General features: G+C 35.4%; 1 protein-coding gene across 2 annotated transcripts in view; it reads left to right on the forward strand.

Moving 5' to 3' along the window:
* The window catches only part of rnls (renalase, FAD-dependent amine oxidase), a 48,921-nt gene that overhangs the window by 2,063 nt on the left and 27,138 nt on the right, over positions 1-19,720 (forward strand). The window contains exons 2-4 of one of the 2 annotated variants that reach the window (XM_088634807.1): positions 794-899; positions 3,961-4,106; positions 5,621-5,785. In XM_088634807.1, the coding sequence (XP_088490933.1) occupies positions 794-899; positions 3,961-4,106; positions 5,621-5,785 (417 nt within the window). The remainder of the gene's footprint in view (positions 1-793; positions 900-3,960; positions 4,107-5,620; positions 5,786-19,720) is intronic. The other variant, XM_088634808.1, reaches the window with a different exon arrangement.

Consider the following 19,720-nt stretch of genomic DNA (forward strand, 5'->3'; position numbering starts at 1 on the left):
TTTTTATCTTTTTAACTATTTCCTAAAACCAAACAGTTGATCTTTGAGAATTAAATTATGTGTTTTTGTAAAGCACAGTAATAAATCCTTGTTGCACAATACAATGTGCAAAACAATCTTACAAAACTAAACATTTTTTCTTTACAAATAGTTGTGGTGTTTATTGTTTAATTATAATTCAGAAGCCTTTTTCGCTTCATGTATTTTTTTACAAACTTGAAGCATTATGTGTTATAGGTGAACTATAACTGGTTGAGATTTAAACGTAACAGTGCCAAAATTACTTGTGACAGAAGTAATTCAAATTTACATTTTGCTTCAAGTTGAATTGATATTAAAGCTGAAGAAGTTCTGGAGGGGTAGGGCTATGATCCCATAATAAGAGGTTATTTTGTTTTTCAGTACAAGCACTTCTATTGAATCCTTGAGCAAACACTGGTTTCTTCACTGATGACAGTTCTATATAGTTAGGTACAGTACTGGCATTTCCATGGAGTGGTTATCCTGTGAGGAGCTAGCATCCCTTCAACAGGAAGAGAATCTTACACACACTGCTCGGTGGTACAGGAGCTGGGATGATCCTCACTCCAATGAACCATTCCATCTTGAAAAATGCATTTTGTCTTTTCTCACTGCTGCTTAGCTTGTGATGGAATGTGTCTTCTCTTGTAAGGATCAATTTATCGCTGTAAGGATTTGTTTTAAAGGGTGCTGTTCCCACATCTCATTCATGGTCAAAACTGTTGCTTACCTGTTAGGGCAGATGAGAAGAGACGTTGTCACTATGTTTCAGGTGGAAGAATGTCAACGAGTAGAATCACTAATGATGGCACATGCACAGCTGACCTGGGAGCACAGTATATAACTGCAACAACATACTACGCTCAGAAACATCAAAGGTAATTATTTAACATGAAGGTTTTATGAAACAGTCCAAAAGGCTACTTTTATTTGTGACTTTTAATCTTTTTATTGCATTTAATTTATATGTTATGCTGTCACTTGGTTCAGTCCATCATCTGGCTTATAGCTGTAGAAAATAAATTGTTTTGAATTCCATTTAGCTAACAGTCTGGTGGCTAAAGAGATTCAATTGTTATTCTGGAACTCATAGACTCACTTGGAGCAAATAATAACAACAGAAAATGAGTTACAGCTATTAAAGTAAACTTTTAAAAATCAAGTCAAAAATTCTTTTAAATCATCTATCTGGTTAAAATCAGGATGTGGTTCCAATGGCATCATCCTGGCATTGTCTTTAATTCAAATCAGTCACATTTTGCCCTCACTCTTCAAATGCTTCATAACCTTCAGCTGTGATATAAATCCTGCAAAAGCTATATAAACGTTTATTAGTCTGATCAAATCTGAAGACTGATAAACAAGTACTGCAGTTATCAGACATCAGGGGTTTGTATACTTTAGAGCCATCTGAAGCAAATTACATTGAAGCATGTTTTTTTAAAAAAAACTAAAAAAAAAACTCTTTATATAAATACGGTTTAGCTCTATATTTATTTATAATTTGTTTTGCCCATGAAGAACCTCTTAGCTATTTTGTTAAACGCTCTTTAATTAATTTCACTCTCTTGTCTATCCAGTCTGTGAAGAATTCAAGTCATATGGATTGTGTTTGAGCAAAAGGGTCTTTCATAAAAGCTCCACGAGCTTCTTTAAACAAAAGCTTACTATTTCACTAATGGAATAAAGTTGAAAATTTAAAGGTCATAATGACAGTCTGTCTTTCTTTTGATTATGTTTTTTAACTAGATTAGCATGTTGTCTATTAAGGAGCAATCCCCAAGGTGGAGTTTTTCTTATTTCAGGTTTAGAAAATGTGCTACAGTGAACACTGCCAAGTACTGCATGATTTCTATTCTGAAAGACTCTGTTCTGTGCAATTCATTTCCACAAAAACAGAAATAACTTAGCAAGAATACCTGCTCACAGTGAATTACCAAATATAGTTTATGCTGATATCTATGGTAATAAAGGATCCAATTAATTACTCATTTTACAAGTACTGATATTGCATATGATCTCATTCTTCGAAAAGACTTTAAAAAAATCTTCCCTTTTTAATAAAGTGGTCCAAGGTGCACTTTAATGCTTTGTATTTTTCCTGAACACAGGGAATTCAGAAGTTTTACTGTTTTCATAACACTGTCCTAAATTGTTTAGCAAATGAATATATGTCACTTTATATCAAACCACACAAGGTATTCTAATTTAAAATGTGTTCAGTGTGCCCTCCATGTCACAAGTGTGTTACTGGAAAGTCATGGGCACAGTCAACTGGAAAATCAGTTTTGGAAGTTCTTTCTCTGAACTTGGAGCTTGGTCCAAGTCTGAGTTCATAATCACCTCTGCCAGCCCATACAGAGCTAAACACACCCTGAAATGTAGTTAATTTTAACAAGCCTTCAAGCTTCAGGTTTGCAATAGGTTATATTATTCTGTATTTTGGAATTTGCAGATTTGCTTTCCATGAGGTAATAGTTTTTCCATACATTTTGTTGTTGAATTTCATAAATTCAGATCTGTTCTTTCTGGATTACTGTTTTTTTGTTTTGCACAGGTAAATTTGTGGCGATTTGAATTAACAGGATTAAGAACATAGAAGATATGAAAGGTTTTTCCATCTAGCCCATTTGGTTGCTAGTAGATAAATGATTTGAGGATCTCAGCTGATTTTTGTTTAGGAGCCCTACAACCAATTGTGTAAAAACAATCCCCCTAGTCTTAGTCTTAAGGGGACTACCCTTTTGTTTCCACTTTCATCTTCTGGTTCTTGTTTTTCACTATTGATTTTAAAGAGGTCCACCAGGTTGACTTTGTCAGGACTTTGAGAGTTTTGAACACTTCAATCAACCCTCATCATCATCCTTATTCAATAGTGAAAAGATTAAGATCTTTTACCCTGTCAGAGCAAAGTTTCCTTTAAGCCCTGGAAAGTCTTGTTGCTCTTTTTCAGATTGTGACCACAGAAGCAATTTCTTTATATTTACTTTATTTTAAAAGTGCCAAATGCAATTTATAAATGTTTAGGGGTAATCAACTCTTTCATTCTCTCTTTCATTTTCATGCAGGCCTGTTGCAGCTAATTCTTAATTATCAAAGTGATCTTTTTCACCTATGCCAATTAAGTAATTAAGGATTGATTCAGTAATTATTTTATCTGAAGGTTCAAAGTGATGTAATAGTCTGGAATGGAAGTATCAAGGCCGACTTCACCTTCCCAAAGCTTAGGAGTAGGAGCATCAAATGTTCTATAACTGTTATTTACAGTTACACCATCAATAAAATTAAAAGGTTTTTCATACAGAACTAATGCATGGTTGAAATGATTGTCACCTTTTTTATAAAATGTGAATGACTCTTTGTTACCAATATTCTAAATGAGAAACTATAGGAGGTACTTTTTACTTTTTTTTAAAGATACTAATGGAAATACAGTAAGTTACTAGAATTACAGTTCTTATAAAAGTAATCCATTATGTTTTAGGCATGATTTTTTTGTTATTGTTTCTCTCATGATGATTTTTTATTCTGCTTTCTATTTCTGATTAAAGATTTATGAAATGTCAAACAGCAGACTATAATTTATGTACTTTTATGATTATAAGTGATTATCCGCTCATGAGCAGAATCCAAACCAGCTCACGACGCAGCTGTGTAAACCCGTCTCTTTGTTCACAACTCCAAGAGTGTTTTTTTTCTTTTGCAGACACTTTATGCTTTCTGCAATTCAAAGAGAAAAGAGCACTTTGAAAAATACATTACGCTCTGTAAAACAAGAAAAACAGTGATCCAAGGCACACCAAGACTTCAGTAACAGCTCAGCTTTCTTTTAGGAGAGCTGAGTGCTTTTCAAAGTGGCAAGCTTTGCAAGTGCTTTATTCTAAAGGTTAAGAAACTATCGACAAGTTTTTTTATATAAAAATTCCCTTTGATTTACAGCTTCTATGAAGAGCTGCTGGCATGCTGCATTTTAAAGCCTCTCACTGCCCCAGTGGAAGGGATGTCAATTAAGGAGGAAGGAATACGCAATTTCGTGACCCCACAGGGAGTCTCATCCATTGTCAAGCATTACCTCAGAGAGTCAGGTAGCCTGAATGCTGCTCTATTTGATGTGCTTCTGACTGAAATAAGATGAAGTTCTTCCCGTTTCGTTTTCTCAGCTAATAGCTGTTTGTTGCATTGCAAAGGGACCAGATTGAGATTAATTCATGCATGCTTCCTCTTTCATGTCACTAATAAACACACTTTCCCACTCGCATATACTGCATTGTTAAATGGCAGGATGTGTGTGGTGGTCCACTTCGTTGCACAGGCATTTAAAGTGTCATCCAGACCAAAGAATTTATTGGATTTACCATGCTTTTTAAAGGGAGTGGGAGGTGTAATGGAAAACATGGTGTACCAGGCCTTATCAAACTTAAGATTGACCGGTGACCTGTTGTGTTCAATTGTAATATCACTTTAATATGTACTATTTGTTCTGTTGGCTACCCAAAACAGTAAAGAGGCACTATACTGAACTTCCTTCTGTTCTTGAACCTATTGGAAAGTGTGATTAACTTCAGATTTTGTTTCAGTGCAGCATTGATACTGAATATACTGAAGAAGCAGCAACAGTTGTCATCTTATTTCCTGAAAGTTAAATAACATGTGGCTGCAAAACTGTTAAGTGCAGCTCTTCTAAAATATATAATTGTATGTTTCCTCATCCAAGATTCCTGTCTTTGGTATTTTACTTCTGATTTCCTCGAGAGAGAGAGTAATTTGACTGAAGGAGGTCACAGACGGTTTATGTAATGCCAAGAGTTTTTGTAGAGATCACAAAGACGTTATGAAAACCCCAATTTTGAAAGCATAATTAAAACTCAAGATATACTGAGCTAGGCTGTATCATTTAAATAAATATGAAAGCCTGTGGCGTGTCTTATAGAATGAAGCAGAATGAGAAAAGAGACTAATTCCCTTACAGCTCCCTCTAGATTTAATCTAACCCCTGATGAAATGGGAGCAAATAATATAATTTAACAGAAATATTTACAGGTTAGTTAATGTGCTTTGCTTAAAAAATATGCTCCTAATAGCATGGCACAAGACAAACACATAATTGTCAGAAGTAAAGTCCAGAATTTACAAGGGTCACATATATTCATACCCCTAAGTATTTCTTTAAATAAAATCCAAGAACATATTTTCCTTGCCATTCCTCTCTAAAGAAGTTCCATGGAAGCCTTTGGGCCTAAGTAATGCTAATTTATGTTTTTGTAAAGACTGACTTGTTTCCGTTTGCAGCTCACATTAAATGGCAATGTAGTGTATAAAAAGTAAACTTTAATACGTGTTCGCAGTTTCTTAAGTCTATTCAGCCGTTATGTCATGTCTTTATGTTAGCAGGTAAATCCAGCTTCCTAAAAATACAGTTTTCCCTTGTTGCATTACTGAAGAAAAGGGTGAAGGCTGTCTGGGTTGCATACATAGTAATCCCACTCTTGACTTGATGCCTGGCAGTGCACAATAGAATCCTGTTGACGTCTACATGACCCTCCCTTGCCTTCTCTCTTTGTCTTTCTTCCAATGCCAACCGTGCTGTTCTAAACCTAAGCAGGAGCTGAGGTGTTTTTCAACCACCATGTTACCCAGATCCTTCTGAAAGGAGGAAAGTGGGAGGTGTATAGGAAAGCCGGGGGGGCGGTGGAGCAGTTCGACGCCGTAGTCCTGACCATGCCTGTGCCCCAGATCCTTCAGCTGCAGGGCGACATCGACTCATGTGAGTACCTCTCCGGTACATGATCTGGAGCAAGAGCACGGCCCTTACTGAACTGGTGCTTTTTCATCGCTTTCTTTTCCAATTTGTAGCATTTCACTAAAGTAATAATAATTATAATTATAATAATAATTGCTTACACTTCTATAGCGCTTTTCTGGACACTCCACTCAAAGCGCTTTACAAGTAATGGGGACTCCCCTCCACCACCACCAGTGTGCAGCATCCACCTGCTGTCTGTAAACTGAAAATGGACTTCCATAGTCAAAAACTGTTAGCCCATGCTGTTGTAGATAAGGTCACCTACAGTAGATTTCAGGAATTAGATATGATTTTTGCAAAAAAAAAATTATTTTAGGTTATAATTTACAAAGTTAATATAACTTCCCAGGGGTCTTTATTAAAGAATACATTTTTCCTCGTAGTTGAATCTCCCCGCTTATCAGGCCGTCAGGAGCATTTAGCCATTTTACTTTACATTACTCTTGCATATTTTTCAGAAAAAGATTGATTAGACGCAGGTAGATCCTTTCTTATGTGGATTTCATTTCACTGTGTGTGTCCATGCAGCACGGTATGGTACATTGCTGAGTTTTTATGCTATAGCCAAAGAGAATGCTATGATGTCCGGAGAGGGAATGAGCTAGAAGTTCAATTGGTCCCCGGCTGTCTAGTTAATTCCAGCATCCTGTTCTGAGCACCCTATTGGTATTCTCTCAGTGAAATATGAGACTTCACTTTTTTATGGTAAAATGCTAGTACTAAAGAACAAGTCTAGAAATCTCAGTGTAATGACCAAAACCCCAGAATTGTTGAATTGGTGTAGAAATGTACGTATTGAAAATTATGTCTCAGTAATACTTCACTTTTTAAACCTGGTACTGATGGACAGGGAATTAAGCTTTTTGTGGACTTTTTGTTCTGTGAATGATGCTCAGAACTTAGAACAGGACTGCTTGGAAATATGCCATTGTATTGTGGGCTTCAACATTCACAGCGTAAGAATATTTAAGCAGCAGCCCAGGATGTGTTTCTCAATTTGCAACAGCACACATTTGCTGTGTGTCAGAAATCCTTAATAATGTAGCTCCCTACACCTAGGGCTCCTAGAGGCACAGGTTTAGGAATAAATCAGAGATTAACTGATTTGCCACTGTTGTACATGATGGACTGCATTTTAAAAGTAACACAAAAAGTGTTTTTTAAAACATTTGACCATCAGTAAGACATACACAGTATATATGTTGTAATATAAAAAGTTTTTAATTTAGAAAAAAATCCTAAGAACATCTTAATACCAAAAATGCTACCTTTGGCAATGCTTTGCACTATGAAGGCAGATTTTTTTGTTTTTTAATTTGTCTTTTATGCTGCCACCCTCATGTCCTTTGTCAATTTTCAACCTGCATGGTCATTTTGCGATTGATCTATTTTTTAACCTTACTGATCTTATTATGGTTAAATTAAGCTGTGCCAATACTTACCAGTTCCATGCTAAAATTATTTTTTATTTCACAGTATAACGTATTTGCTGATGTAGTGTTCAAGGTGTGTTGCCTTTGCTGTGCACTGTGTAAACCTGCTGGAGACTGCCAGTTGGACTGGTTTTCAGTTTTTTATTACACAATGTCAGGTGTCAGCCAGAGGGCAAACCCACGCCTTGCAGGTGACCAGAAAGTCACTTTCATGGTGAGTCAGGGACCTTCTGACCTGCTGCACCACAGCCTGGCCACTGGAAACTCCTGACCAAAGTGGATGTATGCCACAGACTTGGACTCTGCCCAGTGACCTCCAGTAATCCAGCACTCATGCTTTTTTCCAAAAAAGTTAGAATTACATAATAGGCAAGGTTTGTTTTCCAATAGATTTTCTTAAACCTTTGTGGCAGGGGTCTCAGATCTACAGTTTCTGAAAGGCCTAGTGTCTTAGTGTCTTCTAGTTTAACTTACATTGTAGACCTGATTATTGACCTAAATATGCCTCTACTTCTAACCAAACTCTGGGGTGTTTATTGATAACTCTATCTGTCATTAGATTAATGTTTTGAGAAATTATCATAAATCCTATATATGTCTAAATAAGAAACTTTCCATGTTAATTGATTGACTACTCAGGATCCAACAAAAGAGAGAAAAATTTGCCCCTCAGGGAACTGAGATTGAGACCCCCCCCCCCGCCTTAGAACTTTCTTTATTGTTTCTGTGTTGGATTATGGGACACAGTCTGAAGCCTATACTTCATTACTTTGGCTACATCTTGAGACGTGTTAATCACATGATGCGCCTGAAGAATGAAGGATATGCTTACTCGTTTTTAATTGAAACGTTCTTAAAGCCACAGGAGTGGTGGTAAGCAAGCTCAGCAATGTCCTGTAGCTACACATGCAGCACTTTACAAACAATAAAGCATATAGTGTTAATGTTTGTCTGCAGATTAGGGTCATGTTATCTGTAGAAACAGGTGAAATATAAATGTTCAGTGTTTCAAAGTCGCCCTTTAAAGTATTGGGGAGGGCTGTACAAGCAAAGGTTTCAGTTTAGGCATGGCTCCATATTTGTGTGGGCTCAAACTAGGGCTCCAGTGTATACCTGAGGCCAACTATACTATGATCTTGTACTGAATATACACTAAATTGTATTCATCTCAGGAATACAGAACAGACAGCTGAGATGGTGACAAAATAGGACACATGGTTGGATTATTTTAGGATAAATTCTGAATTTTAAAAACGTGAAACATGGCTTTGTTTCATATAGCTCCAGTTTCCTAATTTTGTTGTTTTCACAAGACACTTGGAGTGGCCAAAAGAAATAAATGGAGGAGTGCTTAATGTTTTCATTTCCTTTAATTTTAGAAAAATCAGTTTAGAAATATTCAGTTGTTCTGATGAATGTGAGTTTTCTAGTGTTCATTTAAAAAGTGTTGTCTAAAAGCAATGTGGCTTAGAAAGAGTTATGGAGCCTGTGGCTCTGGAAGTGTCAGAGATCAAAGGAAGTGTTCTTGGGCCGAGAAGGAAGTGCTGACATAGGTGTGCAGTACAGTTGTACCAGCAGTAGGTGGCAGCAGTCAGGCATTACATGGTGTAAAGTGTACATGCAAGAGGCTGCAATCTGGAAATAATTTCAGAATCAAGCTGCACAAAAATTGCATGCTTCACACTTCCTCTTTTATCAGAGTTCTTCAAAATTCAGGAAAGGACACAATGAACCTTGTCTGTACATTTTTTTTCCACACTGATTTATAAGATAAGCTGTATATAGTATTCATGACATGCCAAGACAAGACTAGTACACAGATGGGTGATTACACAATGAAAGTGTGATCTTTTATTTTTTTTCTTAGGTTGTATTATTTTAATATATTTTATGTTTTTTTTCAGCCAAATTAGGAGTTCAGCTGTTAAAATAAGGGTACATTAGTCATTTCCAGCAGTTCTTAAAAATAACATTACACTGGTGATCAACTGTATCTACACAAAACGTAAAGAATATAGGAAATAGTGTAAGTATGCATATCATGTTTCTAAAGAAGTTGAGTAGTTAAGTCATTTTTTAATTAAAAAAAAAGTTTTGTACCTTATGTTATGGCAGTTATGGCTGGACTCCTGCAATCTGTTTATATATTTTGTTGAAGGATTAACTCTTTTCTAAAAACACAGGAGGGTGTAATTCTAATGACAGACTTTTCTATTGGTTTTAAATAACATTCAACAGGTTCTAGTTTTGTTATTAAATAGTCATCACATGCAAATGCTTATTGAAAAGTAAATTCTATTCTTTGAAACAAAACATTTCCTGGCTAATATCTGTATTTGCTCTTGAAAATAAGATTTTCTGCAACTTCATGCAATTTCTGTTATAATTTTCTACACTATGATCGTATTTTTTTTTTGTTCTTTGTTCTTGCCTTGATTGTGCTTAAAAAACACTCCAGCATTGCTTTGGAGTTTGGATTTGCAGTGCTCTTTTCTAGAATAGAATTATTGGGTTTGTGGTGCTTTAATATTGTTGGGCCTCTGTAATAAGGAAAAGGTTTTCCAGCTTGATTGTTGGCTAATGTTTCAAGACTAGAGATGACTTAGCTTCTTGCTCCACCATGTTCCAACCTAATGTCATGTCTTTTTAATACTTTATGCACAGTATTGTTGAGTGTGGAGACTAATCAACTTTTGTGGATCCGGAAATCCTTAATTTCTTTGACAGTGGGATTGGTGATGACAGGCCTCGGGGAATTGGACCTCTTTAGAATGGACCTTTGAAATGAAGACTTACTGTTGGAAAAGAAAATGTGGATTTCAAGAGAGAGGTCTTTTACAATTACTGGTTGTTTGTTTCAAAATAAAACTACCCTCCTTTTTATCCAGTGACATTTTGTTTTAAGCCATATCGATAATGTGTCAGTGTGGGTGTAGCTAAATTCAGCTGACAGCATTCCTGCAACTTCCTGGATCTGTCAGCTACTGAGGATTCTGTGTCCTTTCACAGTTATGCATTTGTGTATTACTTTGTAGGGAAAAGCTCAGATGATGCCAGGAAAAATGCAATAATATCAATATTGCTTGAGAATAGATATGAATGATGTTCTTTTTGTTTTACTTTATGGAAAGTGATGTGTATTTCTATACAGTAACTACCTATTTATTGTAATGCATTTAATTAGGTAAAAACCATAGTTTTATATTTGTTGTTCTATCAGACAGTGTACAAATTGTTTTAACCTTTCTTATATCTCTTTGTTTGCCTAATCATGCCAAATGGAATGAATGTGGATTTTATCAGCCCTCTGAAGATTTTTTAAAATATGTTTTTGGCCAAACTTTCAGAACTTCCTTGAAAGAATCTCCATGGGGATTAGAATGTTTTTCCAAGCATCTTAAATTTCCCATTCTTTGTAATACAGTGATTCTTAGAAGAGTAGGCTATGTCTGTTCTCATAACTTCCAGAGGAGGATAACTCAGATATACTTATATACAGCAGTGTTAGAGTTTGCTTAAAGATAGTCCTGGTTGTGTGATTAATAGGGTTTACTTATTTCAACCTTAATGTAGTTATTTAACACTTGATTGCATGGCAATCTCACTACCAAACAGGCTGGATGAGCCGAATGGTCACCTCTCATTTGTAATCTTTGTCATGATGAAAAATATTGCTGGTTTTAAAGGAAAACTAGACGTGAATACTAGAATGAGGGGAAGCTACCTAAGGCATTTTTCTCTTGAGAAAATGAAATGTTAATACTGTGTGCAGAACAGATATCTCCTCATTTGAAAAATAAGGAATTAGATATACTGGAAGCTCCCTGCGCTATAGAAGCATCTTTTAAAAACCTGTGTAGTATCTTCTTAGTTATGGGAGTATGGAACAAACTACCCAGTCATGTTGATGAAGCTGAAACCCTGGCGTCTTTAAAGAAATGGCTGGATGAGGTACTTGGTTTAATTCACCTCTTTGTACAGTACATCATCATTTCGTGTGCCGAATCGTCTCTTCTTATGGGTAACCCTTCTCAGGTTATTAAGCTTGTTGACGGCTCTACCTCCATTTTAACTTCCTTAGCTGTTTCATGAGTGGGTGGCATGGTAGCCCAGCGCGTAGCATTGCAATCTTGCAGCTCTGGGGCTCTGGATTCAATCCCGTGATCTGGGGCACTATCTGTGTGGTGTTTGAATGTACCTGCGTGTTTGTGTGGGTTTCCTCTTGGTGCTCTGCTTTCCTTCTGTAATACAAATCCCTACTTTTAGGTTATTATTATTGGCTTCTGGGAAAATTGTCCCTGGTATGATTGTGTGCATGGTTGTGTCTATGTGTGCCCAGCGATGGGCTGGCATCACGCCCAGTGCCTGTCCTGCCTTGCACCCACTGCTTGTCGGGACCGGCTCCGGCTGCCACACCACCTTGTATTTGATAAAGCAGTTAGAAGCTGGATGGATGTTTCATGAGTGACTGAATGCTCTAAAATGAGGCTCCAGCAGCTTTGTAGCATCAGTCTTCAGTGATATTTATTTTAAACATTAATAGTTATCACTGCAGGAATTAATCAGTACGTAATCGACTGTATCAGCAGTCACCCGTTGGCTTGTAGACTTATGAAAAAGAAAAGGCAGATAAGGATATTGTCATAGCTGTCAAAGGCAAATGCAAAATATTTTAATTACATTACAATCTGGGAGATATTCTCTATAAAATTAACTTGCTATGATGTTTTCATTTTACCTGTAGTAATGTTTGAAAATAAATTTAATATTTTAATAATCTTAGTAAACGAAAAAACATCAAAATGTGTTTGAAATTCCCACAGTTGTATCATGTGCCTAGGGTAACTTAAGATTCTTGTTGCTTTTTGTAACTTTTCTTTAAAGTTATGGAATAATGCCTTTTGATTGTGTAAGATTTAAATTCAAGCTAGGTTTTGTCAAATTTTGAGTGTCTGAAATTTGAGTGTTTTCAGCATTTTTTATGGAATATGTGTTTCTGGTTGATGTAGTTATGAATCCTCAGAAGTGTGCAGCAGGTGCTGTAACTGTTTCATAATGCAGAATGAAAAAGCAGTTTTTCCTAGTTTTCAATGACTTAGTTAAATTGTAATATTACCAAAATTCATATTCTGTTTTTAGTCTATATCTGTGATTAGACCTAGCTAGAGCTGAAGAAATGGAGTGTAGTCACAGAGGCTGCTAACTTTCCTATTTCAAATCTAATTACAGAGTTATTTAATTGTATTGGATAAGTTCAGGATTATTCAGTCCAAGACTGTGGATCCAGTGAGCATTAAAAAAATTAACTTGAAAGCAGATCTGTTTTCTTGATATATCATTAGTTAAATTTAAGTTTGCTTCTGCCAAAATCAACACAAAAAGAAGATGGAGCTTCTTAATTTATATGGATACCACATGTTTAGAAAAATGAACATTTTGCTAAGAGTACTGTACCTCTTAAAGATTTTTCTGAGATAATTGAAGCATATGGCATGTAAGTGTCATATCTGTGCATTGCTAAGCTTATCTGTTTTTTATGAACTTACTGTTGCTTTAGGAATATGACCCAAATCTCCAAAGTACTATAACCAAGCATATCTAAACTAAAGGTTTTCTGTAAATACCTTCTCGTTCCTTATAGGATACCTGTGGAAATAGAATTGCTAATGGGGTCTGGTTAACATCATATCAATACATTATCATGGGAAAGAAAATGTGTCTGGTCATTGCAGAGGATTTAAACACAGTGTAGAAATTGATAAATTCAAAGGTACTGTTAGCCTGCAACCGTTGTAAGTTTAGAGATCATCACCTGTTATTTCGTACACATTTATGATCTTTAAAGTATTGCTTGGAGAATCAAATACACTAAATTTAATTTCAGTGCACTATTCCATTTGGTCTCTCATTGAACAGTGGTAATATAATTGAAAGTGTGTGTGTTTTTGAAGTTCTGACCAAACCTAACTATTTTGTTGCAGGAAAAACACAGAAATCATAAAATTAATTTGTGTAAAAATTCAATGTAAATGACAGAAAATAGGACAGAAGTTCCTACTTTTTAGACCAGTTTTTGCATGTTTGGGTAAATCGGGAAAACCCATAATCAGATATTCAAATGCTTTATTTTTCTCAAGAAATCAAGTTTTTGTGAATGTTTTTCGTTTTCTGTCTCGTAGTTCAGCATGTAAAATATGACCGGGATTATAATCCTGATCAAGTGAGTAATAAAAAGATATACTGCATAATGACTCATCATAAGAATGCTGTTGTGCTTTTATTCATGCAGGGAAAATCGGAACAAAATGTGAGCTGGTAATATTTGAAAAAGACGAATGACCTCAATGCAAAAGTTTATCAGCTGTGATATCTGTGCTATAAATCGTTAGTGCTTCCTAAATTCCTGTTGTTTGTTTGAACAGTTTAGGCCTGCAGTTTCGTTAGGGTCTTGGAGCAGCACTTCAGAGGAGTGGTATCCTTTCTTGCAAAGCTGCTGCCAGCCACAATGCCAAAAAGTTAACACATTCTTAATAGCCAATAGCCTGACAGATCCTTTTAATTTCTTGGAAAGCGACATCCCTTTAATTTTTGGATGTTTTTCATTGTATTGCAAAATTTCATTTTTTAACTCTGGCCAAACGTCTGTTTTCATTGACAACTGCAGCTGGCTGCCAAAATCAACAGGAGAACCATGAATGTTATAGTTTTGTGAGAACTGGCTAAGTCCTTCAAACCCCATATACAAAATCACATAAGAGGTTAGGAGCTCTTTTCACTGGTCAAGTGGTCCATATAATCAACTGTTGGTAGGAGTCCTTTCCTGCAACCATGTTATTCACTGTAATTTGTCCTGTACTAAATATACAGAAGGTGGTAATCCATATTACCTTAATATTAAGCCAAAGAAACATTATTCAAATTAATGCTTGCCACATTTTGTTTCCAATAATTTAGCCTTATATGTTTCATTTTAAGCATTCTGAAACTTGCGAAAATAAATTGCACTATCTCTATTCCCACATGACAGCACATAATTGCAAACAGGTGGCTAGCCTGGTCTTCTAACAATGTAGAAGAGCTGAATAAGTGCATTTTAAAATTAGAATCTGATACAAATTCACTTCCATTTTGGCAGGCAATGCAAAAGCTTAAAAGGAGTCATTTCTGCTTTTGGAAAAAAAAATAAAAGAGGAAGCTGACCTTTTGCGTTAAATAACCTTCTTCAAAACTCTTTTCTACAGAAATGTCTTTGTATGGTTCAGGATGTTCATGAACCTAAAATGAAATATGTACTGTTTACAGATGGTTTTTAAAATGTATACATTTTACTACCGGTTTTAAAAAAAGCCAATCATTATTATGAGTTCCCTATTATGACTCCTTTGAGTAGCAGAGTAGTATAAACTATGAAGATTAGTTTGTTTCAAGATTCATAAAATCTGCACATGATATAAACTGAATGTTTTTTTTACTGTATGCAGAGTCCCATTGAATATTTGTTTTATTTGCTAAACTACCTGAATTTCTATTTAGAGTACAGGTATCGGTAGGAATGATTTAATATTGGTGAACCTCTGAGTTAGAAATTTAAGTCAAATGAATCAATGAAACCATTTAATATGTACTATTTTTATTTTTTTGTTAGATTTCAAAATAATATATTAGAAATCATCCAGTCATCATTGTGACTGGTAGTACTGTAAGTTCTCATTCAGTGAGCACAGTTTTTACAGTATAATCCAGTAAGCAAATTAAGCATATATCTTTGAGTCCTTCAGATCTTCAGCCTTAACTATTTCTTTCAAGGAATTATAACTTCCATCACAATATGAATCATTAACTGAAGTTCTCTTGTCTGCCATTCATGAGATGTTTAACACATTCTTGCCATTATACTTTTCCCAAAAAAGTAGGAAAATTCACCCACAGCTGACATCTGGGCTAAATGACCTCCAAATTCTATGATTTTCCTCCAGTAATTTACTATACAAAGCCAAATCGCCTCAGTTACTTGAGAGGTTTATTTTAGGATCTTCAAAATCATAAAATGCAACTCTTTTTAGGTTGACTTTTATCTTTGAGATGTATGATATATATCAGATTACTTCTACAAATATGTATTAAAATTCATTTAGACTAATTCATGCTAACATCATATGTTAAATTTTGTTTCCATTTTTCAATATTATAGTGTGCAGGAATGAAACTGTGAAAGCATTGCATATTGTCTTTTGGGTCTTTTTTGCTCTCCTCAACTTCCTTTACATAATTACAGTGCCAAATGTGTAAATGTGGCCTTTGAAAGGAGTGGAGTTCCCAGTTGAACATTGCACCATGCTGAACTCAAACCTCAGTTAGAGGGCTTCCTCTCACTACAGTGACTTAGATATGCCCAGCAATTCTGCACACAATTATTTTTTCCATTCCATCATTATTAGCTAGTATTTTTTTTTTCTGGCAAGGCCTGCAAAAGCACGCTGAGCCTGTGAGGCATCATTCCCCTTTTCTAATTAAATTACTAACTTACATTTTGGTGGGCACTTTGCCTTGTTGGGTGTTGATCCTTTTTTGCAATGATCTAGTTTTACATGTTCAAGTTGAGTCTCAAACTGGAAAACCTAAAGCAGCACTTCTTTTATGATTGATATCTACAGTAATATAACAGTGCTGAATTATATATTAAAATTAAACCAATAAAATGCTTTTTCCATATACTCCTTTCTGTGGTATAGACTTGCTGAACCATGAAAATGTATGTTGCTGTATGTAACACGCAGTGTATGCTATAAATATATATAATTATGCGTGTCCATATTTGTGTTTGTAGAGATCTCCTGACAGTTTTAGTTTGCACTACTATATACAGTAGGTTATCTGTTTCTTCTTAGATAATTTTATTTTGCTGTTCTCACTTCAAAAGTCATAGCATGGGCTGATGCTTTTGAGTTTGAGTCATGCATGATGTAATTACTAATTCTGTGCTGACCATCTGATTCATTTCCCAAGCTTTTCTTTTCATTTCTCTATATCAGAGGGTGCTGCTCTTTAAATGGGCATCCACTCAGGAGCTCTGTGTGTCTAGACAGGGTCTGCTGAAAATATGGCTTTTTTTTTCTAATGAGGTAATGAAAACAGACAAGCTGAACTTTCATAAGACAGTGTTCAACTATTTTTTTGCCAGAGGAGAGACCTTTAATATTGCGTTATGCGAGAGCTTCTTGGTCTCAAAGAAGGTTAATCATGCTCTGGGGCTGTTTCTGTTTGGTATCTCCTTTCACTACCCATGCATTCATTTTTGTAATGTAGATGGAAGGGGGGAGCCACCAACATTATTTTAAAATGAACAGCATGTGGTTTTATTTCAGAGTGTGTAAGTTAAGCATTTATGTTAGAAACATTTGCAAAAATTCTGTGTAATCCAAGGTTCAATTTAAATAAATCACTCCCTCCAGATGATGACAGCACACCCGCTGTGATTGCTCAGTACCCTGATACAGATGATAAACCTCTTTGCTGTCACTGGTCTGCACAACTGTATTGAAAGCTTCGTAATGTGGCAACACAGAAAATAGTCCTGTATAAACCATGAAATCCGCACTGTTACAGGGAAGAAATGACTTTTCTACAGGACTTTAGTTTTGAAGGACTTCTTCTTTTGCTGTCATTGGGGAAGAAATGACATAAAACGATCTTCTCTGGAAATTCTTAACACGAATTCCTAATTTCAGTATTCAAGTTAAACATATGTATTGGAACGTGTCATTCAATGTACTGTCTTGTGATCTCTAAACAATTTGCCTCTTCTGAATGATACCAACATCTAAAAGGTTACAAACAAGAGGAGGTTATTCGGCCCATCATGTTTATTTGGCAGTTAGAAGTTGATTGATTTTGCTATTAAATGGTTCAAAGTGTTTGACATGTCATGTCATCCATCAGTAACTTCTATGTAGTATTGTAGACAAGAAGTGACATGATGTGGGTTCTAAAGCAATAATGGTGTGTTTTGGAGAGATGTCACTATAGAAGTATAGTTTAAAAGATTTGATTGTGGTTTTACTGGCCCTGTAATTACTGTAGCATAGCATTCAATATTTTATAGTTCTGTAGGTAAAGTGGGCAGTAAGTCTGTTAACACTGCGATATTTCATTAAACAATATGAGGCAAAAATCCGACATGCAGTGGTATTAAGCTACTGTACCTTTGAAAATTACTTGGACCCTGTTTCTGGCACATTCCCCTTAATTATGATTGAAGTCTAGTTTAATGATGTGTTTCAGACATACCAGGACATTCGTAAAATAATCTAAATATGAGCTGTGCAAGATTTCCAGTGTTATAGTATTGGCTCATAAACCATGGACTTGCAGTGCAGGCAGTGTTTACAACTTGCTGTCACACCGGAATGAAAATGGGAATTACAGTGATGCAGTTTATGCTGTGCATATATATGTACAGTGTGCATCATCATGCACATGCATGAATACACCATGTCCCAAAGAATCACTGTAAGCCAGACATATCTGTTAACCCCTGCTCTGTCTGATGCTGAAATATGTATGCATTTGTTTCATCATGGTTTGACTATGCAATGATTAACTTGCTGGGGAACTAAAGAGGCTTCAGCATATCCTGTGGCTCATGTGTTTACAAAAATACTCTGCATCAGTACTGTATATACTGTAACATAACTCCAATGCCTATCTGCCAAAAAAGGTTCTCCTCCTCATGTATAAGAGATGGAATGGTCAAGTACCAGGTTAGCTCTGGGAATTATTGCTAGAGTATAGTTCTAGCTCTTAATTTAAGATCTACTTCAGGACTTTTTACTCTGCAGAAGGCCTGGCCCCATAAAATTGCCTCATGTGTATATCTGTAGAATTTGCTACCCACATCTGTTAGAGTCTTTGATACTGTCAACACTTCCATCTCTTTTAATTACCTGTATTTTCACTGTTGACTTTAACGTATAATCTTGGTTAGTTTACTGTGTTTTTCCTTTTTATTTCTGTTATGTATATTGCCTTTAAGTGCATGGCCTTCTGTGTTTCTTTAAAATTTCTCATATCTGTAAGATTTACTCAACATTTATAGTAGTGAGCTTGATGCTACTGACCTGAAATTATCAATTTTCTCTCAGCTGTTTTTCTCAGTTTTCAGACTTAACAGTTTATATGTATGAACTCCATTCTTCATGGGAAAACTCAGTTTGTGCCGTAGTGGTCAGGATATGGCTTCTTCAGTTCTTCAGCTGTCTTTTTCTTTTGTACTTTCTGTACAGGTTGTAAAATCTAACTTGCCAGAATTAACTTTTCTTAATTACCATGTGCTGTGGTTAGTCATCAGAACTTCGAAGTATACAGTACAGGTTTAAAGGTAACTTTCCTAATAAAAGAAACTATACTCAAAATAGTTGATACTAGAGTTGATGTTCAAAGCAAAAATAAGTCATCTGTTCTTTCACAGAGGTCAAATGGCTGAAATGTAAGCATTCCCCTGTGCTTTCAAAGTCCTATTTTTTTAATTCATATTTATATATTAGATAAACAGACTAAGCATAAAAGCTACATTCACAAATAAAAAGCACATTTATTTTGAATCATCAGAATTAATTATGTATAGTTTTGAACCTCTCTCCATGTTATATCGTCTAAGACTTTTTAATTGCATGTTGTTAAAAGCCAGCATGCTTCATAGTTTGATTTATACTGGAATAAAATGGAAACATTGGTAAACTGCCACATACCTTACCCTATACAGAGTAACTCCAAAGTGGGAACATGAGCAGATGGAACTGTGCAAAGTTCAGTTGCGGTGTATGAATCTCCAACTGAAAGAAGCACCTTGAAGATGAGTGATACACAACAATACTTTCATACAAATGAAGATAATTGAAGGGAATAGAATATAAATGATATACACAAATAATAAAAAAAACCATCTCATTTCACAGATGAAGGATTAATTTTTCCAAAGTATAATTTGTACAGGATTATTTGTAGTGCATCAGTACATTACATTGATACTGTATATTACATGCTCGTTTAAAATACATAATCGTGGATATTATATTAAATTAGGTATGCCATCATTTTGCTGAACTGATACCATAATGTGATTTTTTTTGTGTGTAAATTTAACAAATGTCTTTCTATAAGTCATATGGGAAGATTATCTTAGTGGTTTTAAAATACTGAATACAGCCTTGCATATTAAGTCTGTTCTTAGCAAGAGACGTTACGTGAAAAGTATATCGTGTATGCTTGGCACTTGCAGTAATCCTTGCAAATTCATACGGGACTTGAAATTACTTTTTAACATCGAATGATGTGCTACCCTTGAGCAATTTTTTTGCATAATTCAGCCAATATATTCTAACTTCTAGCTGATAACATAAAGTATGGATTTATTTGCAGTGTATGCTGTGCTTTTAGGAGACATTTTGCATAACCCTTTGCTCCA

The sequence above is a fragment of the Lepisosteus platostomus genome, chromosome 6 (assembly GCF_059453375.1).
Source record: "Lepisosteus platostomus isolate fLepPlt1 chromosome 6, fLepPlt1.hap1, whole genome shotgun sequence".
NCBI lineage: Eukaryota > Metazoa > Chordata > Actinopteri > Semionotiformes > Lepisosteidae > Lepisosteus > Lepisosteus platostomus.